Source organism: Odocoileus virginianus, chromosome 8, assembly GCF_023699985.2.
Source record: "Odocoileus virginianus isolate 20LAN1187 ecotype Illinois chromosome 8, Ovbor_1.2, whole genome shotgun sequence".
Classification (NCBI taxonomy): domain Eukaryota; kingdom Metazoa; phylum Chordata; class Mammalia; order Artiodactyla; family Cervidae; genus Odocoileus; species Odocoileus virginianus.
Window position 1 is genome coordinate 27,133,604 of NC_069681.1, and position 21,714 is coordinate 27,155,317.

Below are 21,714 nucleotides of genomic sequence, written 5' to 3' on the forward strand. Positions count from 1 at the left end.
GTAGGAAATCCCAAGATAGCATCTTTTTCTGCTAAAATTAATTGCAGGAAAAAGAGAGAAGGGTGAACCTGGGCAGGAGCACTGACTGTTGCAGTGAATTTCCCATGCAGATCTCTGTATCTACCTGACCTTTTTGTGAATTTATTTTTTGTTGACGTATGGTTGATTGACATATGTTGCGTTAATTTCCACTGTACTCAGCAGTGACTCAGTTATGCATCTATACATTCTTCTTCAGATTCTTTTCCATGATGGTTTATCACAGGATACTGAATACAGTTCCCTGTGCTGTACGGTAGGACCCTGTGGTTTGTCCACCTACATCCGTCTATATCCTAGTTTGCATCTGCTAATCCCAGATTCCACCCCACCGCTCTCCCATCGCCCTTCCCCTTGGCAACCATAAGTCTATTCTGTGTCCCTGATTCTGTTTCTGTTCCATAGATCGGCTCATTTGTGTCATATTTTAGATTCCACATAGAGGTAATGTCACATGGTATTTGTCTTTCTCTTTCCGATTTAATTCTACTTCCTGATGGCTACATAAGCTTTAGTTCAACCAATGTCTGATTTTCCTCACAATTTCACTTACAAGGAAGAGAAGAGTCACATTTTAATGCTGGGTTGAGCGGAAAGTAAAAAAATTTAAAAGTATTTTATGTGGCTGAATTCCACATCTGCTGACAAAATATGCTAAGTCATTTAAAAAGCAAAATGCTTCAAGCTGTAGATTACAAGAGTTTATGGCCTAAGCCTATCATTATAGTATTATCTTTATTTAACCTCTGCATGTTTCAGTTAAGACGCTTCAGTTGTGTCCGACTCTGCAACCCTATGAATTATAGTCCACCAGGCTCCTCTGTCCGTGGGATTCTCCAGGCAAGAATCCTGGAGTGGGTTGCCATGCCCTCCTCCAGGGGATCTTCCCCACCAGGGATCAAACCTGCATTTCTTACATTTCTTGCATCAGCAAGAGGGTCCTTTACCATTAGCTCCACTTGGGAAGCCCTTATTTAACCCAGGTCCTAAGAAATATTTAATGTATAACTTCATATATATATATATATAGTATTGAAGTAAACAAATTCTTTTTGAAATAAAAAAACATATTTATGATTTCAGATACTTTACATCACAAACTAACACACATACACACACTACTTTATAATGTTTTATCATTTATGCACCTAATTTTTTAAATCATTTTAGTCTTTTTTAATCGAAGTATGATTGATTTACAATATTGTGTTAATTTCTATACAGCAGAGTGACTCAATTGTAAACATATATACATTTTTTTTCATACTCTTTTCCATTATGGTTTATCACAGGATATTGAATATCATTCGCTTTGTGCACCTAATTTTTATGACAACATTCAGTGTTACCGAGAGAAACCAAAAGATGAATGGTATAAAACAAACAATTCAAAAATGAGGCAAAGCACTGACGTTTTTTATTTGGCAATCCAACTAGCAGCAGCACTAAGAATCGCTCTAACTTCCTTCTAGTATCGAAACTTCTACCCCACCTATCACTTCTTTTTTCATTATAATATTGTAAAACAAATAAATTGCAGAACATATTTTATTTTAACCCCAAAGCTGAAACTATAGGAATCAGAATGCTGAACAAAGTTTAATTTTAGACACGAAATACCAACAAGTTTGTTTTGAAAAAAATACCTTTAAAAATACTTTAATGTAATCTGGGGAAAGCTAGTGTAGACGAGGGTCTGTTTTTCCATCGGTTTAAACAATGAAGTTAACTGTGTAAACTGATGACATTTTAAAAAGATAAGTGAAACAAATGATGTTATAAAAGATAAGTATTATGATATTCTCAAAAATGGTTCTTTATAAACCGAAAATCAGGACAATGTCTTTTGGCATGTGATAATGGGGTCACAAAGAGTCAGACACAACTCAGTGACTGAACAATACCAACAACAACAGTCTTTAGAATAACACATGGTACATGCCCTACTCAGGATGCCAAGAGCTTTAATTAACCCTCAACTTCTGTAAAGCTATTAACATGAGTATTTTTTAAAGGCTGGGATATGTGAACTACAATAGCAGCAGTTTAAAACAGAAGAAAGGAAGTATAGGGAGATGATATTACATTATTACGACTGTATTAAGTTCTATGGCAGATTTTATTTTTATGAAAAACCACGAGGGTTACTTTTTTCAATGAACGTTTACATGCATGAGTTGAAATTATATTAAAAGTTTCTGAAGTAACTGAAATTAGCTGTAAAAAATACTCTGAAGTGTAGGCACATGAAAGAATGATTTCCCTTCTGTGAAACATGTCACAGAGTGTTCCAGCAGGTAACGTATAATATTAGAGCTAGAACTGCAAACTTGAAATAAACCTAAAAGACTTAAATAGTACCAGTATCCTATTTTGAGTCCGATTATCTAATACGATATTTAAATTTAAACTTTTAGTTACTTTTTCATGTACAGAATGCAAGATTTCTCTACATTTTTTTCCATTTCCTCAGTATTAATAGAAGAGGGTATTTAACATAAAAATAGAGGATAAATCCTGAGATTTCCCCCCAGATGTCTTCATGTCCTACAGTCACAGGCTCTGTTGCCCAGCAAACAGTGGAATATCATTTTGGAAGAAACGATTACCGCCCCTTTGAATCTTGTGCTTCTTCCAAGGCAAGAAGCACTAAGTTGTTCAACGTGGCATTATAGTGTAAGTCTTACTAATTCTATTTTTCCGTAAATGGGCTCTAGTTCTCGTAATTCACATGACACCCTTTGGCTGTGGTTGTCTGTTAAATTTCCTGTTTTGGTCCAGTTGCAGCAAACCAAACAAACAGCTCCCAGAAGAGGCTATGGTAACTACTTTGTTTTCCTTCTGGTATTTCCAGTTAAGTGCTTTCTCTCTAGAGGCACAGAGAAGGGAAGAAAACAGCCACACGCAAGGTGTGAGCAGGTCACAGAAGCTTCAGGGCTCCAAAAAACGTGCCGTCTCCATCTCGGGATATCTTAGCATCTTCCCGGGGTATTGCCAGTTGGAGTTCATCTCCTTCCTCCAGCTTCGCGATGCCTGCAGAGGGATGATGGGCAACAACTTGAAGCCGTTGTGCAGGTAAAGAAGAGGGGAGGGCAGAACGTTAAAGACAACGACTTGGTTTTGGGAAAAACATTTCACACAGGCATTCACTTTTCACATTACAGCAGTGGGTTTCTAGACCAGTTATTATTCTACTTGCCTAAAATTTTTTTTAAAAAATAGTAAAAGAAATGAGCAGAAGGAGTTATAACAGACACACGAATGTGTGGGGTCGGCCAACATGTTTGCATGGTTTTTTCTGCAAGATGTTATGGAGAAACTTGAGGGAACTTTATGTCAACCCAATATCACCTACTGTTGATAAAACGGAGCATCCAAATATGAACCAAAAGTCTAACTATAAGAATAAAAGTTTAGTAAATCATAGCACATACCAAGATGGAATTATTATAAAGTTAAAAGTGGCTTTGCTTCACTTTACTGACAAGGGAAACTTTAAAAAATAATGTTAAATAAAAATACAAAAATATGCGTACACACACACTGCATAGCCCTAAATATGCTTTCAAATGTGCATATAATGTGTGAATTATTAGAAAGTAAAAAACAAAACACTACTTATTAACAAAACACATCTGCTAACAGAGTCTTTCTGTAGAGTCAAGACTATGGAATTAGTAGTCACTCAGATTGCTTTTTATAGTCCTTTATATTTTGTGTTTCCTTAAATGACCATGACCTGTCTTTATAATCAAAAGTAACAAGATAATTAGCTTCTCAGAACTGATCAATTAATCTGCATGTGCCTAATTTACAATAAGGTAGCCTGTGATTCAGGAATACAAAATGCAACTCAGGAACTACACTCAGTATATCAAGTCATTCCTGACCCCATTTTAAAAGAAAAATATGAATAAAAAAATTAAGAGGAGGAGAGGCAGAGAAGAAAACCAAGGAACAAACAAACAACATATTGACACAACTAAATTGTCAAACGTTCAACTAATAATTTTAAAAGCAGTTGCCCTGTTTCATGAGCAAGCTATGAAAATGAATTTACAGAAACACATCTACCTTAACCTCAATTCCACTGTCAAGCCCCAGACACCTGGGTTTCCTCCAACTACAGCCAGTGAGTGTTTATTCACTGAACATTTCAGATATTCCAGACACCTTCGCAGACATGTATGGGGCAGTGATCAGAATGATCAAAGAGTCTGTCTTCCAGGATCTTGTTTTTTGATAACAGACCAAGACAGATAGTAACAGAACTTAGATATTATTAAGGGTGAAGTGCACTCTTTCAGGATTCGCATGGCATTTGATGATTACATTAAGTTGTTAAAAAAAAAAGATTGAAGTGATTTGTTGAATGGATTAGTCATAGTCACAGATATTCAAGATAATCTAATAATTTGACAAAGGCTATAGATCACAGATTATTTGGTAACAGTAACTCTCAAAGTCGGTGTGAATTAGCTACTTTTCAAAGTAGGTCCTACTTAAAATTTCAACACTGAGTTACTGGCTATTTCAGTTCTTCCAGATGGTAGCAATCGCTAATTTGTTAATGACATAATGAATTAAGATTCAGTTTCATGTACAAGAAAGGTTCCTTGGTGTGATACTGGGCTCTTCAAATGGACCATTTTAATTTTTTTCAGATTATTGTGGAAACACTTTATACACCAATGTGTAGCTTTTAATGATTTTAAAACAAATTTGCTCTAGAACAGATAGAAACTGAAAACCTGAAATTTCCTAGAGAACCCTTTTTGTAAGTGATGCTAAGCTATTAGCACTGAGAAATATCTTTAAGGTCAAGTTATTTATTCTTAAAAAATAAGGCTAGAAAGTAACATGGAGGAGCTGATGATCAGAAAAATTTATAAAGGAGTGTGTTGTAAAGCTCTAAGTGCTAATTAATGTAAATAGACAACAGGCTGAAGTGACCTCACCTCATTTATAGATATTTTGCAACAAGAAATACTGGTTACCACAGGCTGCAGGGTAACAGTTCTCTATGAAAATTAGGGAATTCAAATCTAAGCAAACTTCCTCAACACCCCGTCAAAGCTATTATGGCTGCAGGTCCAGGATGACCAGCGTCTCTGCTATCCTTCCTGTCTTGATTCCTTGTGCATTTGTCAGTAAGTGCCTTTGGAATACACAGGTTCAGATCACACAGCCAACCCCCACCGCATGTTCCACACTGTCATTCATGCTGTCTGGAAGGGGGGACCTTCCTTGGGGTCAGGAGTGGAGTTGTCACAGCCACCAGAGATAAATAAATGTGTTTAAGGCAACTGTTTTTTCAAGTACTGGCCTTGGTTAGTTTGAAATTACCCCCAAATGAAATGAAGGCTTTGACGGCAATTCATTTGGCTGAGACGGTTGGATGACATCACTGACTCAGTGGACATGAATTTGAGGAAACGCCAGGATATTAGTGAAGGACAGGGGAGCCTGGCGTGCTGCAGTCCATGGGTTCCAAAGAGTTAGACATGGCTTAGCGGCTGAACAACAACAATAACGGATGGCAATTACAGCCCCAACAGATCTGAAATGAAGACAGCTCGCACGTTCCCTTTTCTCTCCAGTCCTCTGGCCCTGAGCTGAAAAGCAGGCTCACTCCTACCCTTTCGCATCCCAGCCGTATCCATCTGGTGGCCAGTGACCCCAGAAGAGAACAGTGCCTTTGGACCTGACATTCAAAACTGGCCAAAGGGCACTTCTTCCACAGGAGAGAGGTAAAGAAGAGGCGAGATTCCCTGACTCCCGCTCGGGGCAGACTGGCTGATTGAAACCGAGTCTGGGGTTGACCAGCTGGGCAGCCCCGGACAAGGTGCCTACCTCTCTGTGTCTCAGGCCCCACCCCCTTTCCTCAAGGAGCATTAGAGCAGGGAGCACGGTTGGATGTGCCTGGCATAGGTCATCATTCTCTTACGACGCAAGCACTCTTATCACAGCTCCAAGAGAACACAGCTCGTTCTAGAGTGGATCACTGTGAAGCTACTGCCCTTTCTAAATGTATATAAAAATGATAGACTTATTATGAATTAGTTAGCTAATAATTAAATTAAAATCTAAAGTAATGATTGCATCTGTCTCTACCAAAACAGACTAACTTATCATTCGAGATCACAAAAATTGCGCAGTATACTGAGGAATGTCTTTCTGTCTATGTATATAGAACTATTATTTACCAGCTGAGTAACAGGAATTATTGGGTAGTGTTTCAGGCATGTTTTGAATACATCGAAACAAAGTCACCAGACTCAGTTCGTCCCCAAAGACATGGACTTTTTTCCTCTGTATTAGGTGTCCCATGGCAAACGTGTTATCGGTGTATAAAACCTGGGGAACAAACCAAAGAACTCTGTCAGAAGTCAGCACGAAATGGGGGCATCGGACGGGGGCAGTGGGCGCAGGGTCGAACCTACCTGACCGTAGATAAAGAAGTAGCCTGTCTCTTTGACCAAAATCTTATTCTCTTTTTCTTCTAGGGCTCTTCCTCTTTTAAAGCTGAGAAGCCAAGGAACAAAGGTGTATGCTCCTGCAATGAAGAGAACGGTTTTTAAGGAAGAAAACCACTGAGAAACGCAGTTCTTCGCCTCCACTTGAAACAGAGCAGGACTCTATGATCCTTGCCCCCCGACCTTGTCCTCTGCCTGCCTTTTTTCTGCGGAAGACTTTCATCAAAGAATAAGTTTAATCAGAGCAGTGAGAAATGCTGCAACACAGGAGAACAGTCTAAGGAGACTAAATAATAATGGTCATTAAGACCGTCAAGGACATGTAGCTCTTTCTCAAGGGCTATAGACAATATTCTGAGCCACACACTGTGAGCTGTCTTATAGACACTGAAACCCCGGGTGGAGGATGACCAGGCTGAAGCAGGACACGAGCTGCCCCAGTTCTGAGAACTGACCGCAGAGAAATGGGACAGGTGCGCCGGGGACTGAAGACTGTGCCTGAAACGACCAGGAAGACGCTGGTCAGACCGCTGAGGACCACTCTGCAGATGCCTGTCAGAGACGGCTGCGCTGTTTCTGCATGTAGCCCTCCCCACCTACTCTGTCAATAAATGCTCTCACCCCCGTTTGTCAGGGAGGGGGGAGTGGACAGATGTCCACCTCTCTTCCCCACAAGTTGCCAGCATCTGAAATAAGGCAAACTTTCCTTTCCACCAACTGGCTTGGTTTTTGGCTTTTGAGTGGTGAGCAGCTGGACCTGACACATATACCTTTTGATAACATGCTTAGTTACTAACCTAAGTCTGAAACTTAGAGGAGACATTCATCTTTTAAAAAAATGACTATCCTCCGGCGGTTTCGCAGCATCATTTACATACTCACCCAGGCCAGCTATCAGATACAGGAACTTGAAAGCAAGCACTTCATATGTAATGTCTGGGGTTTTGATTCCTTCTGTATTTTAGCAACTTTCATAATAATGTCTAGTCTGGATGGGAGAGTTTGAGGCCAAAGAAAGGTCTCTGAATAACACACCGATAGAGATTTGCAGTTTCTCTTTGATTCTGTTGGGGGGGAAGAAAATTTTCCTCTACCCTTCTTTGGCAGGGGGCGGGGGTGGTAGAAAGGAGAGATGAGGCAGCAAGGAGGGGGGGCCCCCTACAGCTCACCCCTCCTCTCCTAAGTTCCCATACAGGGAGCAGTTCGATCCCCCCAACTTTCTGTTCCCAAAGATGGTCTCTGAGAAGCCACTTCCTCTTGTGAAAACCATCTGGTGCCACCCTGGGTAACGACAATCCGCCAATAAAGACCCCCCCAGTTACACAGAACAGAGGTAACCTCATCATCGCCTGTTTTCATACTACATTATTCTGGGGAAAAGATTATAATGATGTAGCTTTAAATTCTGTTTAGAGATCATGTGCCCACAGCATTCTTTAACGAAGGGTTCTGAAAACATGAGGAAGAATTAATATCAGGGTTGTTATTATTAAAAATTATAAATACAAGCTGATAACTGAAGGCAATTATTTTCACGTTTTATTTGACACTCTGACCACAGAGGGCTTCCTTTCCCCCTTCAGAGCCACACATATCTTAGATTCCAACTTCTCTGAGCTTGGGGACTGTTCATGTTTAGTTCCCTGCTGTTTCCTCAGGGCCTTAAATGATGCCTGACCCAAACCAAATGCAGCAAATATGTATTTAAAGAAATCCTAATCATGTTACTATGCAATTAGTCATTAGCAGTCCATGCTTTAAAAGCATCTTACTACCTGGTTGCTGAATCTCTGGGAAATGAAACACTCTCCATCAGAGAGGTAATATGAAATCTTGAAGTGAAACACGTATTTTTATGTCTGCATGTTTATATTCTGACTAGACATATTTATCGACTATAAATTTGTTTACTTTACATTGATCCCCCATTTCTCTATACCATACTTATACCTATAAAGTTATCCAGTTCTTACCAAATCTCACTGCTATATTGTCAGAAGAGAAAGAAAAGCAAGTCCTTATTAGGTTTATATTCTTATTTTCTCTTTTATTTTTGGCATTTCATCTTATCTTGCTGGAAATATTCTTGTTAATGAGAAAAAATCACTTACTTGTTTTTGTGTACTGTGTACATTTCTCCCCCAACCCTGCCCACATACAAGAGAGCATGCACACACACACACACACACGGATTACACTCCATCCGGTGTAAGTGGTAAAGAATCCACCTGCTAGTGCAGGAGATGCAAGAGGTGTGGGTTTGATCCCTGAGTTGGGAAGATGCCTTGGTGTAGGGGATGGCAACCCACTCCAGTATTCTTGCTCGTAGAATTCCATGGACAGAGGAGCCTGGTAGGCTACAGTCCATGGGGCTGTAAAGTCAGACACAGCTGAGCACGCATAGATCCATGTTGCTGACATTGAGGCCAAGCCAACGACTCTCCCACAGGGACAGCTGGAAACCCAGAGGCCAAGAATGGAGCCGAGCACACAGTGTGCACTCCATCAATTTGTGCTGCTAAGTGAATTTTAAATTTAAGAAAATACACTAAAAAATCAATTAAAATGTAAAGTAATTATAAACTTAAGCATACATAATATGTTTCTACACATTAAACCTTACTTAGGTTTTTTTTGCATGCTAGTTAGACCACGGATAGATACATGCTAACAAGAAAACATGCACTAAATGCCTATTCTATAGAAAGCTTCTCTAAGCTAATATGAATCACTCCTTACAGTAGATATTTAAGAATGTGGAAAGGAAAGATTTCAATGACCCCATATTCTTGCACCTCCTCCTCGTACATAGAAAAGCACTAAAATCGTTGAATTTAGATGTCTTTTCTTTGTTTCTTTGTGATTAGCAGTAATCTTTTGTTATTAAAAAAAATTACATAAATCCAGGCTTCTCCCTTCCTTTGAAATAGTTTCTCAGAGCTGTCTGAGAGGCTGTTTTCTGGGCTATAGTCCTCAGTAAGACACTGAATAAACTCAACTCACAGTTCTTATATTGTGGGGTTTCATTTCAGTCAATGAAGGTAAATACTAGGAGCATTAATGCTTAATTTTGTTTTCAACAGCTAAAATATGAATATATTTTGGTATATAAAGTGTGAACTTCCCAGCTCCACTCAGCTTTAAATACTTGATGTATTTAAATGTCTTTGAAAACTTAACAAGTTACTGTGTACCTTAATATGCAAAATTAAATTAAAATGACAGTATTCAAATATAAAAATAATTCACATGTATTTCTGAAAATGCCTGCTTTTAAGAGAGTAGATCTTTCCTATTCTGATATATGTGAAAGACTTGTAGATAAATTTTAGGACAACACATTTTTATAGGAAAATCAGATCTACTTTGCTAATGTTTGTTTTTTATTCTATTTTATGAAAAGGAAACATCCTCCCAATTATTTATACTTCCAGTGTTACTTCCTTAAATAATTAACCATAAAGGCTTCAGACAGCAGCTGTCAATCACAGCTATTACACTTGGCTACTTCTCTTGATTTTCTATTTTATTATCTTAAAATTCCTGGAAATAGTTTTAAAGGGGAAGATACTGATAATATTTTTGAAGACAGATTAAGTGAGCCAAGTCAAGAAACAGGGATTTACTTTTTACTTGGACACATACGTCTGGCAGTGAGATCCACAGTAGGCATAGGACTTTGGAGCTGAGGCAGGACTAGGAAAACCCACAGAAAAAGAGATCAGACAGGCAGAGCCACGCAGCCTGGGCCACCAGAAAGGAGACGGGAGGCCCCGCAGGGCTGCGTGCAGTCGAGAAAAATGATTACGTCTGCGTTTTAGAAACACCGCCCTGTCACTCCCAGTTGAGAAAAGTGCAAAACTGGAGGCAAGGAAACCAGCCGAGGTGAGAGATGATGGGGGTTTGTACCAGGAGGGTGAAGGGGAAATGAAGAGAAACAGATCAGCTCAAATGACGTATATGAGGAATCACCAATAAAGTTTTGAGCTTAATGCACTGGCTTCAAGGAAGCAGTCAGGAATGACACTCAGAATTCTAGACTGAACAACTAAAGGCACAGTCAGCATACTTACTGGAACAGGGGATACAGGAAGAGGACCAGATGTAGGGGAAAAGTCTAGAATTCATGCTGAGATGTCACCAAGATCCTCGGGAAGAGGTGTTCAATGGACAGAGGTATAAATAGGCTTGGATCTCAGGAAAGTCTGCTGGACTAAAGATCTTCATTGCGGCCATCACACATGGCTGTTACGTGACGACATAGAGGATTTAAGGCTGGGAAGAAACCAGAATGAAGATAAGGGGGCTGTGTCAGAGGTCTGAAAAACACCCACAGTGAAGGAACCTTTTTAAAAGTTTAAAAAAAGCAGTGGGTAAAAGAGCAAGGAACATGGCTGGAGAAACAAACCAAGAAGAGCACGTGTTTTGAAAAGAAGGGAGGATTTCCCTGATGGTCCAGTGGTTAAGAATCCGCCTGTCAGCGCAGGGGACACGGATTCGACCCCGGGCCCAGGAAGATCCCACACGCTGAGGGGCAATGGGGCCCGTGCGCCACGACCACCGAGCCCGCACCCTGGACCCTGTGCTCTGAACGCAGAAGTCACCTCCGTGAAAAGGCTGCACACCGCAACGGGGGAGCAGACCCCTCTCGCCGCAGCTGGAGAAAGCCCACACGCAGCAATGGAGACCCAGGGCAGCCCGAAATAAAAGTCAGCAGTCAAATCTCTTTAATAAAAGGAGGGACTTATCAAATGTCAAATTCTACTGTGGGATTAAATCTCATCACTGCCTCTATGAAGTCATTATGTTGAAAAACCGAAAGAGACTTCCGCTGTCAACCTGACCGTGGGAATCGCCTCTCTCCTTTTCCACCTCCCGTAAGGCCTTGCAAGAAACAGATTGATGTCTGTGATCTGATGCAGACTGATGTCCACATCCTCCAAAACAACTCCAAGGGAGGCCGGAAGCCACAGAGGTCACGCCGAAGCTGGGCGTGAAAGTCAGGAGGAGAAGCCGAGGAAATGGTCAAGGCCTGGAAGGCAGCAAAGTTCACAAGGAGAAAGCAAAAAATCAATCACGGAAGGTGATGAGTCTCTCGTATACGTGCAAGAATCTACAGACAATGCCGTGTCAGCTGCCAGCTAAGAGGATTCGGGAAATTAGGAGGGAAAAAAGCTCACTTAGAAGAACATAAAAGTTTCAGAAGGGAAAAATAGGCTCTGCACAAAACAAAATGAGAGGGAAATAAAGAAAGCATTAAGACTTTGAGAAAAGTTCTAGCAGTATAGGAAATAAAAAAACAGGTAAAGAAGTAACAGTGCAAGAACTCCTCTGGGGGTCCAGTGGCTAAGACCGTGCTCCCAATGCAGGGGGCCCAGGTTCAATCCCCGGACAGGGAACTGGATCCCGCATGCCACAGCTTAGAGCCCGCAGGCTGCAACTGAAGATCCCGCCTGCTGCAACGAAGACAGGGGACCCTACATTCCGCAATTAAGATCCGGCACAGCCAAAAAAAAAATCACCAGCATATACATAATTAGAACCCAGAGAGACATAACTAAAGCAAGAAAAATTCAAGCAGAACAACCACTTGGCACTATTGCAGTCTTAAAAGGCCCATTATGTGTCAGGGAAAGTTGATTCAGAGGAGCGTCATTAATTTCTTATTACAGCTGTAACAAATTACCACACACAGTGGCTTAAAACAACACACATTCATCATCTCTCATTTCAAACATCAGAAGTCTCACTGGGCAAAAGTCAAGCTGCTGGCAGGTCCGTGCTCCTTCTGAACGCTGGGATGTCCAGCCCTTGGCTCCCCCAGCTTCTATACTTGGCCTGCTTTCCTGGGCTTGCGGCCCCCCGGCCCCACAGGCAGCCGTCTCATCACTCTGAATTCTCCCCTCCTCTGCCTCTGACCCCCTAAGCCCCTGGAGAAGGGCCTCCGTGGTTATACTGGGGCCACCCAAGTCCAGAGCAGGGGGTTGGTGGAGGTCTGGGAGATTAGATGGGGATCTCTGCCTGCCGCACTCAGTCGTGACTGATTCTTTGCGACCCCAGGGACTGGAGCCCGCCAAGCTTCTCTGTCGGTGAGATTTCCCAGGCAAGAATATTGGAGTGGGTAGCCATTCCTTTCTCCAGGGCGTCTTCCTGACCCAGGGATTGAACCTGGGTCTCCTGTATTGGCAGGCAGAGTCTTTACCACTAGTGCCACCTGGAAACACCCACGTCATCCAGGATAATACGCCCCAATTCCTTATTTTAATCATATTTTCAAAGTCCCTTTCGCCAGATAAAGCAATAAACTTACAGATTTCAGGGATTATGGTGTGGACACATTTGAGGAAATATTTTTCTACCTACCATAATAGTTGACATTCAATATAAAACAAAATAAGTATTGCATTTTTAAGGTAAAGAATTCTTTGTGTAACCAGGCAATGTGTGTGCTAAGTGGCTCTGCTTCAGTCGTGTCCAACTCTTTGCGATCCTATGGATTATAACCCACCAGACTCCTCTGTCCATGGGATTCTCCATGTTAGAATACTGGAGTGGGTTGCCATGCCCTCCTCCAGGGGATCTTCCCCACCCAGGGATCCAACCCGCGTTTCTTGTATCTCCTGCATTGGCGGGCAGGTTCTTTACTACTAGCGCCACCCGGGAAGCCCCAACGAAGCCATATCTTGAGACAAATGGCAGAAAAAACACAACATGCCAGGTTTCAAGGATGCAGTCAAGCAGTACTGCAGAAACGTCCGCACACACTAACATTTATTTACACGGTCGAGATTTACTGGAGTCACAACTCATCACATGGAAAAGGGTCCAGATAAGCCCCGGGACCCCCCAGGGAGGGTCAGCGTGGAGCGGCCCCCACGCCGGGGAGACCTCGGATCTGTGCAGCGCAAGCTGGCAGGGGAGGGGCAGCCGCCTCCTTGAGTGTGTGACGAACAGCACTTCTGGTTTTGGCCAAATGTGTAAAACAACACTTTTCCAAGTTATAATTTTTCATTGGTCCTTCGAATCTTCTTCAGGCTCTATTTTAATTCTTAGGAGACAATTTGCTACCTAATAAAAGTTGCAAACATTGGACTTTGGAAAATGTCAAACAAGTAATAATCGAATTTCAAGTATTTTAGTATTCGGGTTACATTTACGATAAAGTCACAGTGAAAAATACAGATGCAAGATAGATTTTACTTGTTCATTTGTTTGTTTTCTGTTTTCCCCTCATAGAAGGTAAATTCTGTGAAAATGGGGACTCACATATGCATTATTCACTGATAAGCCCCAGTGCCCACACTGTAACTGGAAATTGTATGTTTTTAACCAGTACATGTAATCTATAAAGTAATCATTTCACACTGAAGATTTATCACAAAAATGTTACATTTATTTGTACATGTTATATACTTCTTGATAATTAATATAAATGTCTATATGTTCAGTTTTACCTTCATCCTATCAAAATATTCAATGACCTAATCTAACAGGGGAATGAATACTTCTGAAGATGATCTTGAGGCATTATAGAAGCCAAAATCATTTCTAAATAAAAAGCTGACTTTGATTTAGCATTAATTTTGCTTTATCACATGCTAATTATTTAAAATTTCTTAGTATTAGTGTCCTAAAGGTAATTCTCTTTGTTAGGTTATTATAGGGGCCTGAATATTTATTCCCCAATCATTTTAAATGAATTTATTATCTTAAATCTGATTATAAGAAGTCTTGAGGCAGATCATTGATCTGAGAGGGAGTTCAAATACAATTTTGGGGCATGAAATGTACAGGTAATTGGACTGAACTGAATTCTTAAGTGGAAAAGTTCCTGTGAATACTTGATTACCTTTTCGTATAGTAGGCGTGTCACTGTCTGCAATCAACTGCAAGCAGTCTTGAGTGACTGAAAAGCAAAAATACATCATCTTAGTTACATGAATAGAAATAGTAAGGAAACAAAGACAGCCAAGAATACAAAGCTACAAACCCACTCTTCCAATGGCCCCTAATCAATTATATCAACACTTTCTGCCCTGCCTACATGCTGTCCTTAAAATTACTTTACGAAATATGCCCACAGATTTCAATATAACTTGTACTTGAAATGCAATATGTATATAATTGAAGTTCAAGTTTTAGAAAAACTCTATGCTATTAAAATATAGTACCTTAAAAAATTATTTTGCCAACAAGTGAAGTCGTGTCCGACTCTTTGTGACCCCATGGACTGTAGCCCACCAGGCTCCTCCATCTATGGAATTTTCTAGGCAAGAGTACTGGAGTGGGTTGCCATTTCCTTCTCCAGGGGATCTTCCCGACCCAGGGATCGAACCTGGGCCTCCCCCATTGCAGGCAGATGGTTTACCCTCTGAGCCACCAGGGAATCCCATCTAAACAATTTAGCTGAACTTATTCTAAAACATATGCCTGTAGAGAAAGAAAGTTTAGCTACTGTCATTTCTTCTCCAATTCCCTCAAATATATGAGCCAAATAATCAGATTACTCTAAAATGATTTTTTGTTTAAAAAAAAAATCTAGCATTAAATCATAACTCACTAGTACTGAAAATACCACTATTAACATTACTGAAAATAAAAATAATTGCTAACATTTATTGAGCTAGTACAAATCCAAACTTCACAAAAATCCTAAGAATTACATACTGGAAATGACATGTTGGAAAGTGTAAACAACTTGTCCAGTCCTCAGGGATAGAAAGTGACAGGGCCTGAATTTAATCATGCCTGTTTCACTCTGGAGCCAAAGTAAGGCTTTTGGTAAAATGTTTGGGACTAGAAAGAGAAGGACAGCTATGACATCTTTTTAAGAGAAAATGGAAGATTTCCCTAGGCAGCTGCATTACCAGTAAAGCATCTGGGACACATCCACTCACATCTATTCACATTGCACATTGCATACAGAATATTCCACGGAGTGCACCAAAGAATATGCAGTATGAAGTCACTCATAGTCAGCTCTTTGAGACCCCATGGACTATGCAGTCCATGGAATTCTCCAGGCCAGAACACTGGAGAAGGTGGCCTTTCCCTTCTCCAGGGGATCTTCCCAACCCAGGGATCAAACCCAGGTCTCCCACATTTCAGGCGGATTCTTTACCAGCTGAGCCACCAGGAAAGCTCAAGAATACTGGAGTGGGGAGCCTATCCCTTCTCCAGCGGATCTTCCTGAGGCAGGAATCAAACCGGGGTCTCCTGCATTGCAGGCGATGCTTTACCAACTGAGCTATCAGGGAAGTCCAAAAGAATATATAGCTATTCTATTAAATGAAGACAGTGCCTTCAGGTTAAAAGCAAAATAGGTACTCTGTCTGTAGGAAAAGAAAGCACAGCAGTATCTATGAAAAACATGGAATATGGAGCTAAGTGTGCCTATTTTAAATTAAGAAAATATTAGTTTAGATTATTTTATACCATGCCTCTTACTCAAAGTAATGCTTTAAAAACATGCTTCACAATATATACATTTTAAGAGCTCATTAACACAGTGGAGAGTTCCCATTGCAGATCATCAGCAGAAACCATGGAATAACAGATGTAATAATTACGATACTCAAGCTATACAAATGCACAGGCCTAAATAGAATGCTGTTAAAGACAGTGATCACATAAGAAAATCTGCTAGGAAATTTTCTTTGGTGTTTAAAGCAGAACTGTAATGTTAAAAACTGCAATCCTTTTTAACCATAAGATGTTTCTAATACATTTTTATATTAATCTGATGGTTTGGATAGGAGCAGAACATTTTGGCTATCTTGTGGCTCTTTTTTTTAATTTCTTTTTATTGGAGTATAGTTGATTTACAGTGTTCTGTTGGTTTCAGGTGTATAGCAAAGTGAGTCAGTTATACATATGCTTCCCTGGTAACTCAGATGGTAAAGAATCTGAGAGAGTCAATTCCTAGGCAGGTTGATAAGAAGTCGGGGGTCCCCACGGAGGAGATAGGGGTCTGGAATTCTCAAGGAGGAGGAAATGACAGACATTTTTTTTCCCCCTCTACATTTCCTAGTCTTAGTCACATAAAACATTTTTTTTTTTTTTAATTTAAGCCCGGAACTGATGATTACACAACTCAGTTTAAACTCTGTACTAGGGATTATATAACAACAGTGTATCCTGGTTGAAGACAGTTTCTCCTTCCTGAAAACCTTCTGACTAATCCTGATGTTTTAGCATGTATATTACGGGAGAGGGTCTGGTAGGATCCATCTATTGTTAAGTTCTAATCCTGTTATCCTAAAATGAAAATTGTGGGAGTGGGTCTGGTAAAATTTTTACAACCTTGAGACATTCTTTTGATTCATTGTAATAACTAATTCAAAAAGTGTACAGCTCCCTTGCTGACACTCCATCCCCCTTCTGATGTCTACATCAGAAGCTTTCTCTCTCCCTTTTTATACTTTAATAAAAGTCTGCTACACAAAAGCTCTTGAGTGATCAAGCCTGGTCCTTGGGCCCAAAGCTAAATCTTCTTCTTCGGAGATTACGAATCCAACATTGTTCACTGTAAACTATCAAATCTGCCTGCAATGCTGGAGACCTGGGTTCAGTCCCTGGGTGGGGAAGATCCCCTGGAGGAGGACATAGCAACCCACTCCAGGATTCTTGCCTGGAGAACCCCATGGACAGAGGAGCCTGGCGGGCTGCAGTCCATGGGGTCGCACAGACACGACTAAGCAACTAATACATTCACGTTTCGCTCTTTTTTAGGTGCTTTTCCCACACAGGCCATTGCAGACTGATGAACAGAGTTCCCCGTGCTACACAGTGTCCTTATTCATTATCCGTTTACATGTGGAGGTATCAGCACTCAGTTGTGTCCGACTCTTGCGACCCCATGGACTGTAGCTCTCAAAGCTCCTCTGTCCCTGAAATTCTCCAGGCAAGAATACGAGAGTGGTGGCCGTTCCCTTCTCCCAGGGGATTTTTCTGACCCAGAGATTGAACCCAGATCTCCTGCAGTGCAGGAGATTGTTTACCCTCTGAGCCACCAGAAAGAGAAAAGTGAAAGTGAAGTCGCTCAGTCGTGTCCAACTCTGCGACCCCATGGACTGTAACCCACCGGGCTCCTCCATCCAAGGAATTTTCCAGGCAAGAGTACTGGAGTGGGTGCCATTGCCTTCTCCAGGGGGTCTTCCCGAGCCACCAGGAAGCCCCTTATTTATACACAACAGTGTGTGTATGTCAACCCCAAACCCCCAGTTTACCCCACCACACCCCCCCCTTGAAAACCATAAGTTTGCTTGCTACGTCTGAGACTCAATTTCTGTTTTGTAAATAGGATCATTGGTGCCTTTTTTTTTTTTTAAAGCTGGAAAACAATAGCAGGAGTGTCTGCGCAGCAGGGACATGGGACTCATTGCTGCAGTTGGTACAGCAGACCCTCGGCAACAGCACACGTGGACACGATCAGAACAGGCCGAACAGCTGTGAACACGGACAGCGCGGAAGAAGGGACCCTCGGAACACCCGAAGCCTCTCAAGACTGAAAAGCACAGTGTCTGCGGTTGCCGTGTTACACCTACTTTTCTAGCAAACACCTCTTGAGGAATGAGGACACACAAGTTCTGTGAGGGATGCAGGCACCAACTGGAGCATGCGAAACTCTAATGTTCCCTCCAGACAGAAAAAGAAGAGGACGTTGACACAAGTCAAAGTCAAATTTCCAAAATCCCCATCTTTCCTTTGCCATGGACATGCATACTCTAAAGATTTCGTGAGATGACGCACCTGAAACACTTTGTAGCATACCTGGGACAAAATAATTTCGAAGTCAGTCCTGGCTATTAGTAGGACTAGCACGAGCATTATTGCTCTTAATGGTATTGAACCAAATAAACTAGGAGCACAATGGGAGGATGCTATGAGAGAAAGAAGGCCAAGGGAACAGATAAAGAGACCTAGGAAACACTAGAAATACTATTTCAGGGCTTCACTGGTGGCTTGGTGGTAAAGAATCCACCTGCTGAAACAGGAGTCATGGGTTTGATCCCTGATCTGGGAAGATCCTACGTGCCCCGGAGCAATTACGCCCATGCACCACGCTACTGGACCTGTGGTCCAGAGCCTGGCAATTACGACGACCGGGCCCACACGCCGCAACTACTGAATCCCAAGCACCCGAGAGCACACGCTCCGTAACAAGAGATGCCGCTGCAACGAGACGCCCACGCAGCGCAATGGAGAGTGGCCCCCACTCGCCGCAACTAGGGAAAAGCCCATTCAGCAACGAAGACCCAGCATGGCCACAAATAAATAAATTCCTTAACAAAAAAGAAACACTATTTCGATGAGCCCTCTCCTTGACCTTTTCCATTAAACGCCTGTAGGAGATTTACCTCTGTTTAGACCGAAAGGGGTTTACCTAGTGAGTGATGTCTGGAAACTACCAAACGGATATGAAATACCTGAACTTTAATCTCCAGAGCCCAACTAACACTTGGCTACAGCCTACACATTGAAAAACAAAGGTCTAGGGGACTTCCCTGGTTGTCCAGTAGTTAAGACTCTGCCTTCCAGTGCAGAGGGCGCAGGTTCAATCTCTGGTCGGGGAACTAAGATCCTATATGCCTTGTGACCAAAAAAACCAAAACATAGAACAGAAGCAGTATTGTAGCAAATTCAGTAAAGACTTAAAAAATGGTCCATATATTTAAAAAATCTTTGTTTAAAAACCCAATGGCCTATTTTATTGCACGGTAGCAGAAATATAACTTTTAGAAGAAAATATACAATGAAGAGAAATTTTTATTTCAAAAAACTTTCAGAAAAGAAAATGGGACATTAAAATGACAGTTTAATAGCAGGGTTTGAATTATACTCACTGAAGTTAGTGCTCTTCATTAATTTTCCTTATTCTGGAGAAAGTCACAGGGCTTTTCAAGGACACACATTCTTGGAAATAAGAACAGAACCTTCCATCCTGTCCTTGTTAGATGCCACTCAGGTTTCATCAACCCCATCAGCGCCCTTAACCTCTTCATCTTTTAACTCTTCCCATCCCCTTCTCCTGGGGATCGTCCCCATCCAAGGATCAAACCTGGGTTGTCTTCTTTTTAGGCAGATTCATTACTGTCTGAGCCACCAGGGAAATTTCTTTTTAGGACATATGGTATCTATTAACAACTTATCTCCAGTTAAGTCTTCTAGGACTTTCTTTCCAATTTGACATAGAGCTGATCTTAGACTGATCTATAGATTATTGCTCACAAAAAGTGGGTCAAAAAAGGGCAGCATTGTTTTTTTAGATCTCCCAATAGCATAGATATCCAACCACAAGAGTTTTGAGGATGCATAGTCTAAAATAAGAAACATAATATTAATAACAATTGTAGTATTAATTGATGGTGTTTGGTTTTCAAATGCCTTTTATACATCTTTCCTCTGCTATAATCAAGGGGAATTATGTGAGTTTGAGGATAGTTTATCTTTTTAACTTCTTTTTAATTAAGCAAGGCAGCAGCATACTTTATTATTATTTTTTTAGCAGCATACTTTAAAACCTTTTTCTGTCAATGGGGAGACACATATTTCTAAATATATATATGTCCATGTATATCTATGTATATATATATTACATATCATAATCTGAGAAACACAAATGATTAATCTTAAGTATAGTTTTACAGCATAAGAAAATTCACTCATACTATTAAACCATGTGAAAAATATTTCTGAAACAATACATTATATTGATGACAAAACTAGTTTACAAGAGAGAATTCCTAAAATAAGAACTTTCAGGGCAGAAATCATTTAGTATCGCTCAATATTTGATATAATAAAATCCAACCAACTTTATAATTGGAATAGTGGTTGGACTGATTGAGGTTGAAAGCCACCTTTTAAAGTGTGACATTCAAATTTCCGTTAATCAGCCAAAGAGCCTTGGCAGTTCATGGAATTGCTAACATCTGATGACTCAGTGGTGAAGAATCCACTTGTCAATGCAGGAGATGCAGGTTCAGTCCCTGACTCAGGAAGATCCCCTGCAACAGGAGATGGCAATCCACTGCAGCCTTCTTGGGAATACCGGGAAATCCCGTGGACGGAGGAGCGTGGTGGGTTACAGTCCATGAGGTCGCAAAGAATCAGATATGACTTAACAATTAAAAACAAATAGCTGTTGTACTGCATTCTGTGCTGGAATAAAACCCTTTCAAACCGGAATCCAGCTTCTTATACATTATTTCAACAAACCTAAATCTAATAGAAACTACTGTAAATAATGCAATTATTGCACATTGTGTATGGTTCCCATGACAAGCATCCCACACTGAACTTTTCCCATTGCACATGTTCTGTCCATATGTCCTACTCCCATCGTTCTCCTCACTCATCTCATTCAAGAAACTTCTTCCAAGCTCTTCAGTCTGAATGAGATGTCCATCCTTCATTTTCTTCTATCTTTCTTCTGTCCTCTGTCTTCTTACACATTACACTGTACATGTTTTAAAAATGAGGACTCTGAAAGTGATGCCTAACATTCAGTATACGGAAGTCAGGACAAATATAGGAATTTGATATATATTTTACTAGTTGCTTGCATTCTAAGTCACTTCAGTCGTGTCCTACTCTCTGTGGCCCTATGGACTGTAGCCCGCCAGGAGTCCACCAGGCCCCCCTGTGCATGGGATTGTCCAGACAAGAGCACTGGAGCGGGTTGCCATTTCCTTCTCCAGGGGATCTCTCCAACCCACGTCTCTTAGTCTCCTGCATTGATGGGGGGCTCTTAAACACTAGCACCCCCTAGGAAATCCCTTGCTTGAGTTAGTTTTGGATAAATAATCAGTGGCTGTGAAAATTTAATTAGGAGAAACCCCTTAAAGATGCACACGCTGACCTAACGCTGGACACAGATTTATGAAGAAATCCAAGAAGTCATGGTTTTGGGGTAAACATTTCTATCAGAGTGGGAGTACCAAATTTGAAGGGTGGGAACAGTTATAAAGTTTTATTATCAGAGATAAGCAGTTTGCCTTACCAGCAAATTTTGTTAAGTTACTTGTTTGTAGCTTAGGAAACAATAAGAGTTGAAAGAGTTTTAAAAGAATTTCTGGAGAGCTAAATTGAAAAGTTTATATTTGACCTCGTATAAAACAGAAAAAATAAATATTAGGAATTCTTAATCTTGAGAGGGGCCTGCCTAACACTATTTTGTGCTTGAGAAAGCTCATCC

At 40.9% G+C, this 21,714-nt stretch overlaps 1 protein-coding gene across 4 annotated transcripts in view; it reads right to left on the reverse strand.

The window, feature by feature from the left end:
* Positions 1 to 1,434: 1,434 nt before the first annotated feature.
* TNFSF13B (TNF superfamily member 13b) overlaps positions 1,435 to 21,714 on the reverse strand; it is a 30,147-nt gene continuing 9,867 nt past the window's right edge. For 2 of the 4 annotated variants that reach the window (XM_070471426.1, XM_070471425.1), the window contains exons 3-6: positions 14,365 to 14,421; positions 6,483 to 6,595; positions 6,246 to 6,396; positions 1,435 to 3,096 (exon numbers count right to left, since the gene is read on the reverse strand). In XM_070471426.1, coding sequence (XP_070327527.1) covers positions 2,960 to 3,096; positions 6,246 to 6,396; positions 6,483 to 6,595; positions 14,365 to 14,421 — 458 coding nt within the window. In that variant the 3' untranslated portion in view covers positions 1,435 to 2,959. The remainder of the gene's footprint in view (positions 3,097 to 6,245; positions 6,397 to 6,482; positions 6,596 to 14,364; positions 14,422 to 21,714) is intronic. The other 2 variants (XM_020911373.2, XM_020911372.2) reach the window with 1 other exon arrangement.